This window comes from Sphaeramia orbicularis, chromosome 22, assembly GCF_902148855.1.
Source record: "Sphaeramia orbicularis chromosome 22, fSphaOr1.1, whole genome shotgun sequence".
Lineage (NCBI taxonomy): Eukaryota > Metazoa > Chordata > Actinopteri > Kurtiformes > Apogonidae > Sphaeramia > Sphaeramia orbicularis.
In genome coordinates, this window is record NC_043978.1 from 4826166 (window position 1) to 4842277 (window position 16112).

General features: G+C 37.8%; 1 protein-coding gene across 4 annotated transcripts in view; it reads left to right on the forward strand.

Moving 5' to 3' along the window:
• Nucleotides 1–16046, forward strand: part of atl1 (atlastin GTPase 1) — an 18003-nt gene extending 1957 nt beyond the window's left edge. For 2 of the 4 annotated variants that reach the window (XM_030127011.1, XM_030127012.1), the window contains exons 2-14: nt 2021–2271; nt 2887–3021; nt 3477–3581; nt 3774–3824; nt 4786–4842; nt 5717–5809; nt 5929–6067; nt 6230–6357; nt 8785–8841; nt 8930–9001; nt 9086–9517; nt 12162–12176; nt 12329–16046. In XM_030127011.1, coding sequence (XP_029982871.1) covers nt 2021–2271; nt 2887–3021; nt 3477–3581; nt 3774–3824; nt 4786–4842; nt 5717–5809; nt 5929–6067; nt 6230–6357; nt 8785–8841; nt 8930–9001; nt 9086–9517; nt 12162–12176; nt 12329–12442 — 1649 coding nt within the window. In that variant the 3' untranslated portion in view covers nt 12443–16046. Of the gene's footprint in view, nt 1–2020; nt 2286–2886; nt 3022–3476; nt 3582–3773; nt 3825–4785; nt 4843–5716; nt 5810–5928; nt 6068–6229; nt 6358–8784; nt 8842–8929; nt 9002–9085; nt 9518–12161; nt 12177–12328 lie in introns of those variants that run through there. The other 2 variants (XR_003934521.1, XM_030127013.1) reach the window with 2 other exon arrangements.
• The last annotated feature ends 66 nt before the right edge of the window (nt 16047–16112 follow it).

The window sequence follows — 16112 nt, forward strand, 5'->3', positions numbered from 1 at the left end:
AGAAATATATCAAGATAAAAACTGCATAATTGACACTAAAGGTGACACAACACTGTAATTTTGTGATATAGTTCTTAAATTGTTAATTTTTGCAACATTACATCAAACTAAAGAAAATGAGCACCATCTGAGGTCTTATTCAACAATAAAATAAGTGTTGAAATAAGCGTTTTGGCAGAAAATTTAAACAAATTAAACCTTGAAGATAAAAATAAACATAACAACTATCACAATATAAAATTGCATCACATCATTTTTTTTTATCGTTAAAACAATTCCATTCTTAAAAATCTGCACCCCTGCTCCCTCACTGGGCTAATGGATGTCTCTGAGAACCTTTTACCCTGTTTTTACTCCTAAATCTTGTCTGGCTTTTGTGACTCTTGTACTGTAAGTTATACATAATAGTATGAGTGAGATTTAGAAACACTGGCCTGCGTCCATTGGCTCCATGAGGATGGTGATGCAGTTGGACACTGTACATGAGGCAGCAGAGATTGGAAACACACTGAGTCACACTGCCTGGAAAGATCAGAGGGAAAAACGCTCCAAAAGAACATGATCTCACTGGATCCAAACAGGAGGAAGGAGAGCATGGTATGATTTAGTATTAACAAGCTCGCAGGCAATGCTATTGATCCAGAGCAAACAGGAAGGAGTAATGGACTCAACTTTCCTGTTTCCTCTTCTAATGGACACTAATCCTGCCTTGATGTGCTCTGGGAATTATGGTGAATACCAGTTACATACTCAAAAATTGGACATGAATGCCCCCTCATGTTGTTTTTTCCACTGGAGAACAGGGAAAAAAATTAATACACAAGTTGCAGAGATGAAAATAACCATTGAACTTTTCAGTGTGGCGGAGAACAATGAGGGCCAATGATACATGATGCTTTTATTAATGTTCTGCTGCTGTTAGCTGATGATTTTGCACATTTATAGCATACAGTTTGCAATAAAACAAAAACAAAAAAAGAAATACTGCAGCAGATGAATTAACACATCCAAAACTGTTTTACCCAAGTAGCAGGCCACGATAAATTGTGTGTCAGCCATCTTTCATTTCATTACGACAGCAAAAGCACTTGAACACAATGCACTGGCAATTTTGAATTCACAAGTGGAAAGGATCATTTACCCAGTAGCCTGTGAAGGCAGTGTAAAACATCTCATCACTGTCAAGAAGTTCCAGATTCTCATTCATTCAAGATTTAGGTCCAACAATCGTAAATAAATGTGTTTAGTTCACTTTACTTGGAAACACCATGTATGTAGCTTGGAAAAGGAAAATTTTCCCAGTGCATAAAGGACACGCTTCAGCCCTCAGTTTATGACAAACATCAGAGTTAACACACTTGGAAATGCATTGTTTTCACTGGATATGAAGGGAATGAAAGCCTAGAAGAGGAAGTAAAGCTGGAGGATAATTAACAGTATTTGCTACTGAGGTCTAGTTGGAGATTCAAGTAAAGAACATTGAGCCTGTTTACATGACCATAAAAATCCGATAACTGGGAGTAATCAGATAATTAAAATAATCAGATCTGACACATTTGCATGCACTTCAGAAATGCGATAGTCGAAAAACCCTGGTTTTCGTTTCAGCCCACTATTGAATTCCTTTTAAAGTATGTGATGACAGACTCAAACTTCCTGTTATTGTCTTCTGTTCACGTTTGACGACATCTCTTCTTTTTACTACAATTTTAATTGTTTTTACTCATGCTCTGATATAAAAGATGTAAAAATGAATCAGATTAACCTGTATACATGCAGGAAGACATCAGAGTATTGGGAAAAAATCCAGGCGTGTTAATTCGATTTTTCATAATCAGATTACTGCTGTTGTCTGATGAAATAGATCAGATTATACTGTTTACGTGATCACTCGGATAATCTGTTAACTCCAGAAATCAGATAGAGATCAGGTTTTTAGTGTGCATGTAAATGGGCTCAGTACCAGTTCTTCCCATTTGCGTCTAAACCCTGCTTTTCTTTCCTCTGATTGGTTGTTCAGGGTCCCTTGGTGATAAAAATGTTTACGATTGGAGCTCAGAGGAGGAGGAGCCTGACGACAGAGCTCGCCCCATTCAGGTACTGCTGGTTAAAGATGACCACACCTTCGAGTTGGATGAGGCGGCGCTGAGCCGCATCCTCCTGGCGGAGGATGTCCGAGACCGAGAAGTGGTGGCCATCTCTGTGGCCGGAGCTTTTCGCAAGGGCAAGTCCTTCCTCATGGACTTCATGCTGCGCTACATGTACAACCACGTAAGTCTGAGAAGGTGAATCTGAGCACCGAAGAACTGAAGTGTCTTGGATGAGAGACGAACATTTTCAAAAGAGCAAAAACCTAGAAGACCTACCAAGAAAAAATGAATCTGAGCACATCGGGAGCATTCTCTACTCCTTTGTCATGATTTATGAACAATCTGACTGGCTGCAACAGTAATAAATATGATAATTGAACATGGTCTGAAACATCATAAATAGAAACAGGAAACTTTTAGTGTTTTATGTAATATTTAATGGGGGAAGTTGCTTATTGTGTTGAATTTGGAGCCTTGTAGGAGGACGGGTACATCAAATAGACCCAGATCGGATTTCATGGTTGAATTCCATTGGAACATATAGCCTGAACCACAAAGTTTCACAGCTGTAGATGTTGTATCAAAGCAGTAATGGACATCAGTATTAAAAGAGGGCCGCAGAGTCTACATCATTAGGGATACAGACATAATATTTGGGATTTCCTCTTAAGTTTCGTATTGGAGCCTCTGTGATTTGTTTTTTGAAGGGATTCTGTGGGGGATCCAGAGCCCTCTGGGTGATCGGATGTATAGCAGATGTGTGAATAGATGGGCTCATTGTGTATGTGTGTTTCAGGCGTCCGACAGCTGGCTCGGAGACGCTGATGAGCCACTAACTGGTTTCTCCTGGAGGGGGGGCTCAGAGAGGGAGACCACTGGGATCCAGATCTGGAGCGAGGTCTTCCTGGTGGACAAACCAGATGGGAGGAAGGTACAGTGTATTTACAGTCTGTCCAGTCCCTCATTAGAGTCAAACAGGACTGTAATGAAACATGCACACGCACACAATTACACAACTGTGTAAGTGAAGGCACAGGCACTTGTCTCACCATTGACTGTAATGCACTTTGTTTGTGAAATAAGGTCGCATTGATTCTCCATCACAGCAGGGTTTTCCTCCCATTTCCTCCCTAATCCTTGAGCACATCACATTGTCTCAAAGAAAGTCTGTTGATGTGTGTTGTTTTCCAGCTTTTGCAAAAATAAAAATATTTGTTGTGTTTTGTATGTGGGTTAAATGTTCTCAGTTGATCTCATTGACCTGATCTCCCTGGTATCTCAATGGGACCCTCCTAAATAAATAAAGGATAGATAAATAAATCAATAAAATCAAACTCATTGGTACCCATCCCACAGGTCATTGTCTTCATGTGTCTGGTTTCTCAGGTTGCTGTTTTGCTAATGGACACCCAGGGCACGTTTGACAGCCAGTCGACACTCAGAGATTCGGCCACGGTGTTCGCTCTGAGCACCATGATCAGCTCCATGCAGGTAACGGGACCCAGTGTCACTGTATGTTTAGGTGCGACGAAGAACAGAGCAGACAAGCTGGTTACGTTTCTGTAATATTTTAACATAATTTGTGTGCTTTACAGCCACTTACTTATGCATCCAACAGGTGGGTTATCTTTCCCTTAGAGCTGCATTGAATAAATATTTGTATATGTGTGTATGTGTGTTTAGGTTTACAACATCTCCCAGAATGTACAGGAAGACGACCTGCAGCACTTACAGGTCTGTGCATCTGCACATCGATACATATACACAGTACTGTGAAAGTCATCATAGTCTAGTATTATAATTGTTTGAGTATCTGAAACATTTCAGTGTGACAAATATGTAAAAATGTAAGAAAGCAGGGAGGGGTAAACACTTTTTCACAGCACTGTATGGGTTGTTCTTATTATTTACTGAATTCTTTGTCCCAGTGATTGAATGATTCAGATTCTAAAATTATACATGTATAATATATGTGTTGTCAAAATACTACCGTATTATTTCTCATACCTTTTTATTGATGTATGCATTCATATTATCATGTCTGCACTGAATGTTCTACAAGATCTAAAACCACGACATGATTAGAATAAGAATGTTCTGAGGTTTTAATCAGACATTTAAATGAGGTGAAAATACAGTAGTGTCCATTTTCCTAGTTTCCTGTGCGCCCTTGATGTTGTCTTCTATCCTGTTAACATGGATTTTAGCCCCTTCCAAAAGACATTTTTAGATGTAAATATAAACCAAAATATCTATCTATCTATCTATCTATCTATCTATCTATCTATCTATCTATCTATCTATCTATCTATCTATCTATCTATCTATCTATCTATCTATCTATCTATCTATCTATCTATCTATCTATCTATCTATCTATCTATACTGTTTTTAACTCATTGTCTTAGTTTTTAGAGATTTTATCCACAATATTTGTACTGTGAAAACATTTTAAAACAGATTTGAACCTATTTTCATTAAAACATTGTTTATCTTGAAAGAAAAAATATAAATGCTTTGAAAAATCTAATAAAATGTTCTCATGAACAAACAACTACTTAATATCCTAAATTATTAAGTAGTATTCAACATTTTATTTATGGAATTTCTTAGAATGAATAAATTTAGTTGGAATAATAACACTTAAGATATTTTACATCCTCATTTGTTGAGATTTTTTCCACCTTTTTTCCAGCTTTTTACTGAGTATGGAAGACTTGCAATGGAGGAAACTTTCCTTAAACCATTCCAGGTAACACTCATTATTTTCTCTCAATGGATTTGTTGTTGATTTGCTGTTATATTACTAATTGTTATATTTGTTTTTTGTTTGAAGCCACTTGTATCATTTTTGTGTGTGCTAGAGTTTAACTCATAAAGACCCAAACATCCACCGCCAACCAAAAGCATGTACTGATGTAAAATGTATAATTCATGTTGATTCACTAATCCTGTCAATACATGTAAATAATTGTTTTAAAATGCAGTTTGTCAACTTTTTACGGTCATCAGATATGACCCATTTGGACATTCAGAGGCACTGTAGTTACTGTGGACATACTGTCATTTTCTGCAACCCATGGCGTAAATAAATGACTGTGGATGGAGACACTTTGTTTATGTTCACAACATAATGAACAAAAATGAACAGTAAATTACATGATCAATAAATGAACTATAAGACAATACCTGATTTTCACAGAAAAAAAACAAAATGCAAGATAATTTTAAAAATATGGGTAAATCATGAAAAGTTAAATGTAGAGAGGATTAATTTTTTCATGACAAAATTTCATGATAAATGACAGTGGTTGTAGGCGTTTGTTTTTATGTTCGGTTAATAATATATTTTGCTGAAAAACTCACATTTTCTTATTTGATCTAATAACCTTTAAACTTACTCTGAGCTTTAATGAACATCTACATAATCAGTAAATGTAATGTAGGAAAATACATAATACACTGAAAAATGTCAAATACAGAGGGTAATATTATAATAAATGGTAATAAATCACTTTGGAGAGTTAAAAAAAATGTATCATTTGGAAGTTGTGATAAAAAATAGTTGTGGGTCTTTAAGGGTTAATGAACAGTCATGAACAGGGGTCATGTGTCTTTCCTTCCAGTCTATGATTTTCCTGGTTCGAGACTGGAGCTTTCCATATGAGTTTCCCTATGGACAGGAAGGAGGCATGAAATTCCTTGAAAAGAGACTGAAGGTTAGTTTAAATTATGGTAACTGTGTCACCAATAACATGTAAAGTAATAGAGGATCGGCTCAGAGTTGAACTGATCCAGGCTGAATCTGGTCTAATCAGTGTGGATCTATGTGGTGCAGATCTCAGAGAACCAGCACGAGGAGCTGCAGAACGTCCGCAAACACATTCACTCCTGCTTCACCAACATCTCCTGTTTCCTGATGCCTCACCCAGGACTCAAAGTGGCCACTAACCCACACTTTGACGGAAGAATTAAAGGTACTGAGGTCATGCTGCTGCCGGGGCGTTTACAGGGTTCTGATATTGTTGATGGATTTACTCATATACCACAGACATTCTGTTGAACATTGTCCACACACTCTTGACTGTCCACACATACTTCCATCTTCAGCAGACGTTGCCTTTGTGTTCATTGTCTAGAAATTGATGGTGAGTTCATCAATAACCTGAAGGTCCTGGTGCCATGGCTGCTCAGTCCTCGCAACATTGACGTGAAGGAGATCAACGGCAGTAAAATCACCTGTCGTGGCTTGTTGGAGTACTTCAAGGTCAGAGCAGAGAATAAGAAATGATACTATCAACACTTTTATACTAGCATCCGTCTCAGGTTATTCTTATTTAGTTTTTCATTTTAGTTTTAGTTAGATTTACCATAAGTCCATTACTATTTACATTTTTTTTTATAAATATACACTACCAGTCAAAAGTTTGGACTCACCTTCTCATTTAAATGGCATGAGATGGATTGCAGATGGCCAACAAGAGCTCAGCATCACTAGGAACTCCTTCAAGACTTTTGGAAAATATTTCAGGTGACTACCTTATGAAGCTCATTGAGAGAATGCCACGAATGTGCAAAGCAGTAATCAAAGCAAAATGTGGCTATTTTGAAGAATCTAAAATATAAAACATGCTTTAAGTTATGTCACACTTTTTTTAACTACATAATTCCATAGGTATTCATTCATATTTTAATGCGTTCAGTGAAAATCTACAATGTAAATAGTCATGAAAATAAAGAAAAACCAGGTGAGTCCAAACTTTTGACTGGTAGTGTATATTTTCCGGAAAGCCTTGGTTTGTAGACGCTGCAAAGTGCAGTATGAAAGAACAGATGTCAGTGTTTTTTGTAATTCATCAATTCTAATGTTACCTTTAAAGGTCCATTGTTGTTAAAGCCATTTATTCCCCATTTTATTCTTGCCCACCATGTATCAACTTCATTGTGCTTCTTTTTAGAGTACAGTGGTAAAGGAACCACAATTGGTAAACAAAAACAAAGTAAATTTTCTGTAATTCTGTTTTTTCTTTTTTTTTTTTTTTAGCTTGTTTTGTGTACATTGTTTTCCTGTTTTTGTAAAGTGATTTTTGTTTCAGTTTAGAAATTACTGCACATTTTGTGCTAGTTTTTGTTTACTTTTCATTTTCAGTCAGGCTTCAGTGATATTTAGTATTATCCAGCAGTGAATCTGCAGATTCTTAAAAACTGAATACCCTAAATTCATCACAAAATGTGTGCTTGTTTTGACTGTTGTGTTTTTGTGTTTTTTTTAAAGGGGTTAAGAGGGAATATTAACTCTGGTTCTCATTGCAACCTGCTCCCTCTGTGGATATGAAGCTCATTATGATGCAATGAAAACACAATGATTCTTACTTTGGTGTGTTTATAAACTAAGGAAAACAGAATTATATTTCTGTCACTAAATTGTCCTAATCAGCCTCAGTCTTACACAGTGGATTTCTGACCAGACACATCTGTCTGGGTCTGTCCCCATTCAGACTGAACCAATAACAATCATGGATGCCGGTCACATGTGGTTTGCAAAGATGGACAGGCTGGAGCTGGAACTGCTGGAACAGCATTTTTATGAAGGAAAACCTACAAATCCTACATTAGGACTTCCCCCTGACCGTAACCTGATGTGCTCGGACAGTCCTGCAGCCATATGAGCAAAGGCATTTTTCCCTGTAGATGACTGACAATAATGATAATAGTATAATAACTCTCCTTACGTGTGCTTGACAATCCTGATCTGTCCAAAGTTGTGTTGAGTTTCCAAACTCACCAGGCGAACTAGCTGTAATAAACCATTTCCATCCATTCTTTAGACTGTTCATGTGCACTGGATATATTTAAGTCCAGTTGTTACAGGAACAGAATATAATGTCTAATCATGTGAAAATGAGAATTGTTGTTTTTTTGCACATCATCCCAGTTTCGATCTTGGAGGTTTTTGAAAAAAGTCAAATTCAAAGTCAAAAAAGAGTCAGTTCCAGTTTGACCCTCAGAGCAGCATTTGATAATATGTGTGTGTTTTCTAAACCTCACCAGTAGTTTATTTGTCACTGTACAGGGTTGGAACTTGTACTGATCTAAGAAACACTTAAATAATTGCAGATAATAATAAAGAAAGATAATTAGAGATATTGTAAAAACAATTTTTGCTGAAGTTAAATGAAAACAAACCAATCCTCATAACATGGGACTCAGATGTAACTGTGGAGGTGTTCAGTTGGTTGTTTCTGCTACTTCACCACTATATAACCATAAACGACATACTTTATTATTATAGCCCCCAGCCACAGGGTATATAGATAAACCAGGAATTCCAGCCGTCCTTCCATCAGTCCCTCCCAAGATTTTTGTCCAAACGATTTTTTGGACATTGTTCACCGGATTCCTTTCAAATTTCACACACATTTTCTTTACATGCACCTTTCTCTCAATTTTTGCATTTTTTTTTCAAAACACAAATTCTTGAAAAAAAAAAAAAAGAAAAAGATTAAAAATAAAATTAATCCCTGGGTAGGCAAGGTATCAGTGAGCTAGAGGGGCAAAGTGTTGTGCAACCGGGTGGGGGTATTAGTAAACTCTGCTTACTTTTTCACTTGTTATGGATACGTTTAACTGGAAAAGATATTAAATTTGTTCAACTTGACATTACCTCCTGACTTGTTATCACTGTTGTTTTCAGGCGTACATAAAAATTTACCAGGGTGAAGAGCTGCCACATCCCAAGTCCATGCTCCAGGTACATTATTTCCATCCGTCTATTGACAGGAGAGCTTTGTGTTCCATATTCTTGACTAACTGCTGATGATACACGTTCCTCTTCTCAGGCCACAGCAGAGGCCAATAATCTGGCAGCAGTCGCAGCCGCAAAGGATCTTTACAACAAGAAAATGGAAGAGGTAAGTGAAAGCCACTAAGGGTGTTCAGAGCCACAAAGGTAAATATCTCAGAGACTGTTTCCGTGAACTGGTATTTGGGTCCAGGTCTGCGGGGGGGACCGGCCCTTCCTGGCCCCCAGCGAGCTGCAGACCCGCCACAGCGCCATCCGAGAGGAGGCTCTACAGGTCTTCCGTGGAGTGAAGAAGATGGGAGGGGAGGAGTTCAGCCGCCGCTACCTGCAGCAGCTAGAGGGGGAAATCGATGAGGTGTTCGTCCAGTACATCAAGCACAATGACTCCAAGAACATTTTCCACGCGGCCCGCACGCCGGCCACGCTGTTCGTGGTCATCTTTGTCATGTACGTGGCTGCAGGCATCACAGGCTTCGTGGGTGTGGACATCATTGCCAGCTTATGTAACATGATCCTGGGTCTGGCGCTGATCACGCTCTGCACCTGGGCCTACATCCGCTACTCTGGGGAATACCGAGAACTGGGCGCCGTCATCGACCAGGTGGCTGGTGCACTGTGGGACCAGGTAAAACCGCTGCATCATAACACCCACTGTTAGGAGCCACATCAGTTCACTTACTGGTTGTAGGTTCTCTGATTCAACAGGGTGATGGAGATGATAGGGCCAAAAAAAATCCAGTCATTTTATATATTTAAAAGTTGGAATTTAGTTCGATTTTTCTATCTTACATGCACTCTAGTATAGCATAGTTAAATAAAAATTCAAAATATTTTTAATTAAAAAAAATAAAAATAATTATTATGTGCCCATATAGTATGTAGAATATCAATAACAAACAGCGTTTTCAAAGGATCAATTTACATTATTCGTAAAAAAAAAAAAAGTAGCACTTCACACCACAGTTCTGTAATGTGGTAAGAGTTGAGTAAAGGGTCAGAAGTTAGTAACAACCATGTGATTAAGTCAGAAAAAAGGAAAGATTCCATATTATTAATCTGAAATTCATCATATTAACTTATGTTCCAGTTGTTCCCTTTTGTGTCACTAATTAAACTGCATTCACCAAGGGTCTACATTGATATTATGTTACTTACAGTAGTTTTTGTGTTAACCATGGGCTGTAAAATGCAAAACAATCTGCTTCTATTTGATTCTATGGTGATGTTAGACTAAAGCCAACATCGGTCCGGACTGTGACAGAGAAACATGAGAAAATGGACGATAGTACAATAAAATCTATGCACCTTCAGTCATTTTTACAGATTTACAAGTTGCTGAGTTGCAGCCCAACTAATACAAAAGACCAATAAAAGTAATAGGCATTTTTCTTTTACCAAACTACTGTTGATATATTCTGAATGTGCTCAGTATTTTGTTTGAAATGATCTCTGAGCTCCTCCGTACTCACACCAAAAGTAGAGTCAAAACCTTTATAAGCAAAAACAGCATCCATTTGAGTTAGTTTTTTGTATTTGGTTTGTCGTGGTGATCTTTGGTGTAATCTCATTAGCACCCTTTATAGATGCCAGTATGACTTTTTTTTTTTTATCAAGAAAGTATATAATTATGATTTTATTTAAAACACACAAATCTAATTCGACTGCACTTCCAAGACACTGACACGTTCTATACCTGGGGTGTCAAACTAATGGCCCATGGGCCACATCTGGCCCGCCAAAGGGTCCCATCCAGTCCAGAAATGAATTTGTGAAATGCAAAAATTAAGTTCAGATGTTAACAGTCAGTGGTGTCAAAATCATTGTAGTTCATGTGCATGTGTAAATAATAAGATAAGGCATAATATTGTTAAAAGTGCACTTATTTTCCTAATAAATTCCACCACGCCTTCCCTGGGTCTCAGGTTGTTCATATTGTTTACATTTTTTAAAGCATAGTTTGTAGACAGACCCTTTCATAATGTAATTTTACTTTTTTCTCTCTAAAACACAGAAAAGTTTGGAGTTGACATTATTTATAGATTATTATGTTATTATATCACTACCCCTTACACTGAAAATACCCACAGTAAACTCAGCCACTGGTTGATAATCTTTTCAATAAAAGCAGTGAAAGACTGGAATGACCTTCAAAATGACTGAAACTAGACAATTTTATTTGAGTTTCCACATTTAAGAAATGTATTATGGAAATTTTAACAGACACATGGTACTACTTATATATCTTTTATGTCTGTTTTATTTTTATTTTTAGTGTCTTTTTAATCACCTTGTATTTTTGTCATTTTTATGTTGTTATATGACTCCCCCGCCCCCGTCAGGCCACTATTGTAAATGAGAATGTTCTCTTAAGGACTTACCAGGTTAAATGAATAAGGACAATATTATTTTACTAGTCTGACCTACTCAAGATCATATTGGGCTGAATGTGGCCCCTGAGCTACTAATGAGTTTGACGCCAAAGACTGTCAAATGATTCACATGACAGTTTTTAACCACTAGGTGGCGAAACTTTACTTTAAATCAATGAGAGAAAAAAAGAACCCAGATCATAACAGTAATACTTCAGTTTGCATTCACACTATTATTCCACTTTCTAAATATGAAACCAAGTGTCATGTAAATACAATGTTTCCAGTAGCATTTTCTGACAATGCTGATACTATTCAGGATTTTGAGAATTCTCTGTGCATCTATATAGAATTAGTGTTTAGTGGTTTTATCACAAGTTGCAACACACAACTCCTGTATACTATCAAATAGAGATCCTCTAGTATAGGGGTGTCCAAATCCGGTACTTGAGGGCCGGTATCCTGCTTGTTTTAGATATTTCTCTTTTCCATCACACCGCTTGATGATGAGCTGATCATTAATTGAACCAGGTGAGCTGGAAGAGGGAAATATCTAAAACATGCAGGATACCGGCCCTCGAGGACCGGGTTTGGACACTCCTGGTCTAGTAGAAAAGGAGAAACACAGCTACTGATGAACAGGGGATATCCACAGGTCTATGGATATGAGGAAATATCGAAAAGCCCACATTTGTTTCAGTTGAGGAGAGTACAAAATTTGTGCAGCTGCATGTCAACAGGAATATTAGCGGAAGATGAATTTTCAACAACCATAAAAACAGATTATTTGACAGAGCTTCGAAGTATTTTGTGCATATCTACATATTTGTTAAAAAGTCTGTTTATTGTCTTGTATGTTCTTGAAAAATTAATTTCTATTTCTTTTTAATGCCTCTGCAGGGGAGCACAAATGAGGTAAGAATTATAAAAGCAGGAATACAAATGGCTTTTAACTTATACAAGAGTTTTCACTCTGTGGCATATTTGTGCTTGTGAATAATCCATTTTCTTTGTTGATGTGGCCTCCATCCTCGTGGTGCTCATGTGTGTTTGTCTCTGCACCACAGGCTCTGTACAAGCTGTATAATGTAGCGGCCAATCACAGGCACCTGTATCACCACGCCTTCCCTGGGCCTCAGGTGGACGATGTGGCGGAGGAGCAGGACAAGAAGAAGGACTGATTCAATCAGACGGAACACAGCAGGGACTTCCTGGGGGGGTGTTGAGGGCGAGGAGGTGGCGGAAAATCCTCACTCATCAGGCACTGTTTTCTTCAGTATTGGCCATGTGGTCCAATACATCCACTACTTTAAACCTAATACAGACTGAATAATGTTCATGTATCGGCACCATCCTCAACAGGCGCCTGTTTCCAAGTGCAGGATGTATCACTGTCTCTCACTTTAGTGTGTGAAGATTCCACCTGTACAGATATACAGTACATAGACCATCGGCGTATCCACTCCCAGTCCGCTGTTTATTTCACATCAACACGGGTTTTCAACATTCGCCATTAGATGATTTATAGTCAAATCTGTGAACTCCCCATTTGTGATGATTGTTTTGTTCTTCAAAGTTTAGTGCTGTTTATAAGAAACATAATTATCTATGTGATGTTTGGAAGCCAAAATATGTACTGTATGTTAAATACTGAAGCGTTAGAAGCATCATCAGCATGGTAAATGGTTAATGTCTGTCATCTTAGGCTCTAAAAACCAGCTATACTTTAAAATAATGAGCATTTTTTTTTAGTTGTTGTGATTATGTGGTATAGTGCCATGACATGTACAAATTATTTGACATCTACAGGAGCCTCAGTGGCATATTTCTCAGTTGTATGGGCACATTCTAGGTCCAAACCACTGTCCCACAACCTAAAACACGTACCAAAAGGATGCAAGTCTTTGATGGTAACTAAAATCCTTCTTTTATCTATTGAATCCTTCTAGGGATGCACTGAGGCCAAACACTCTAGGTCAAGACTGATATTTAAAATGACATTTTTGCCAATAGCTGATGTCAATACCAGTGTTTTGTTGTATTTATCTGACCCTTTACAAAAGAAATCGTCATTATAAATATCAAAGTAGTTCCTATTTTCAGCCCCTCATTACATTATCTTTACACTGAATGACAACACAAATTCAAATATACAAATTTATGGAGAAAGTGTTAATATAACATGACAGATAAGTATCTGCCACAGCCATCAGTGAAAATACATCTTATATGCCAGTATCAATGTGTAGGTGATATATCAATGCACCCTGAGGTGGGGCCATTTTGGTAGCAGCAAATTCAGACCATTCAATTCAATTTCTCAATGTCTTATTTCAGAAAATGGGTGTCTGATAGTGAAATTCTTTAAAAGGACCATATTTTTCATGATAAAACAGATCCAGGGGCTGTAAAACATTAAATCAATCAGCTGAGACAGATTTCAGATAATGTTTGGAATTCTGTATATCCTGAATTATTCCACCTGTTTGTACAATTGCTGCCCTCAGGCTATGTCTCCGTCTACAGGTTGGTATCCATGGTACAAACAGGACAGGAGTATGGTCAGTTGCAGCTCATTTGCATTTTAAAGTAACGGACACTGAAACAGCCTGTTAAGAAGAAAATTAAACACAAGAGGAATCAGATGTACACTGAACAATCTGAGAAGGATTTGGAGAAGCTTGGTCTTGGACCTCTGTCATTAATGTAAAAAGCTCCTAATTTCAGACTTCTGAACACATTATCTACAATAATGCTGGGTCTTATCTTCTCAGTCTGCGCCCTTTACGGAGATAGGAAAACGTATTAAGGCTTTATGACGTTGAAAGAAAATATGAAGGAGGTACCTGCTAAACTGGGACATTTCCTCCTAAATCTTACACACTGGATTTTCAAAGACTTAATAAAATGGATTCAGGCATGCTCATCGTTTTCCTCACTTCATGTTGAATCTACTGCATAGTGGATACCTGTGGGTCATGAGCTAAGCTTTGGGAACAGATGCTGTAGATGTAAAGTTTACACATGTTAAACTTACCGTTTTCTGAGTGACTGTGGGTTTCAACAGATGATAGAGTGAAGGGTAGGGGAGGATCTTCATAAACATGTACAGTTTGCATGCTTACTTGCATTTTTTTGGTTGTGGGACAGCAGTTTACACCACTTGGGTGGAATGGACCATCTAGAGTTTTGTTTCCCAGGTTGGTGGATCAGGGAAGAACAGTGGGTGGAAACATAGTGGCCACAGTTTACAAAACATAGCTGACATGTCTCACTTATTCGTCTGTTTGCACTTCTGTAATTCTGCAGCATCCCAGTGACTGTGTCTGTGCTTTGGGCCTTTGAGGGAAACAGTGTGTTTGCTTTCCATTGTGAGCAGAGCTGGTGGGTGAAACCATTGTTGTGTTTCTCACTGAATGTTCGAGCAAATCCATGGAATGTAGCTATTCTGCAGCCACCGAGGAATCGAAGTGAAATGTTATTAGGTGGGGTGACACGCCTGCTTGGAAAAGGATCTTCATTCCACATCTCTTTCATCATCTTCTCACACTTAAGTTGAATCATCTGTGAAACTGTTGCATGGTGAAAGAGGCCCAGCCTGACTTGTGTGTTTCCAAAACCGCTTGCACTTGTAAACAAAAGGCTTGTATTGGTGACAGCACTTTTTGGTGTTTGAACACTCTGGCTTAGTGGACTGTTACTGTACATGTGTAGAACTGTGGCTATCGGCTTTGTTATTTCAAAACTCATGGTTATAGCAGTGGAAGATGTTTGCATCAGCTTCAGCACAAAAGCATCTTTTTTTTTCATGCAGGTCTGGTTGCCAGCAGTAGAGGAACACTGTCATGCATATTTATCAAGTTTATACTGAGGTTTGACCACAAGGGTTGAAAATGTAAAGGCACTGCAGCAGAGTGGCTTCTGAGTCTTCCACAATGTATAATCAGCATCAGTGAGGCCTTCACACAAAAACCATCTAAGTCCGGTTTAAGATGCCGTACTGGCTTCAAGTCTTAGGCCACCTTTAGCTTGGTTGTTTTGCAGGGTTTTAATGAACATATGATTCTTTCCCCTCAACCTCTTTAAGACAGATGCAAGAAAAGAAATCAAATCTGTGAATACAGCAAAAAAACACCTAATTATCAGTAAATGACAGTTACACCTAGAAGTTAAAAAGTTCTCTTTTAGATGCCTGTATTTTGGCCAGCATCATTTAGTTTGTGTGTAAGAGGGCTGGGAAAGAGCAAAGACTATTATTGTCATGTTAAACACTACCAACACCCTTCAAAACCTTTTGGCTACATAACAAATTTTGACACAGAGCTGTGTTCAAGTATTGTAAAGTTAAATGTATAAACACACTTCTGCTGGCTGGGCTAATTATCAGGCTAGCTGGCAGACAATGTAAGTCAGTAGGAATTATTGCTAACATTAGTGCAGCTAATTCAGTTAGTTACCTTGCAGCAAAATTAATGACAGAATCCTCTGTCACATAAACGTAACTTCTCATCCACAACAACAGAGCTACCTGCCAGCTGTGTGTGTGTTCATATAACACATATATAGCATAAATAAAGTCATTATAACCTTGATAAAACAAAATAATGGTGGCCTTAAACTTTTGTCCAGTACTGTACATTAGGTTTTAAAATCCCATTTTTCATGATGATGTTGGAATATCATATCCTTTTAAAATATCACAACAGTAGCATTTACTTACAAAATGTTGCTTTTTCTTCAGATATATTAAGTGAAGATCTTGCCCGTTAGAAAAGACAAAGAAGAGTGTATATATATATATATATATATATATATATATATATATATATAAATCTGTTGGATTAAGAGGTG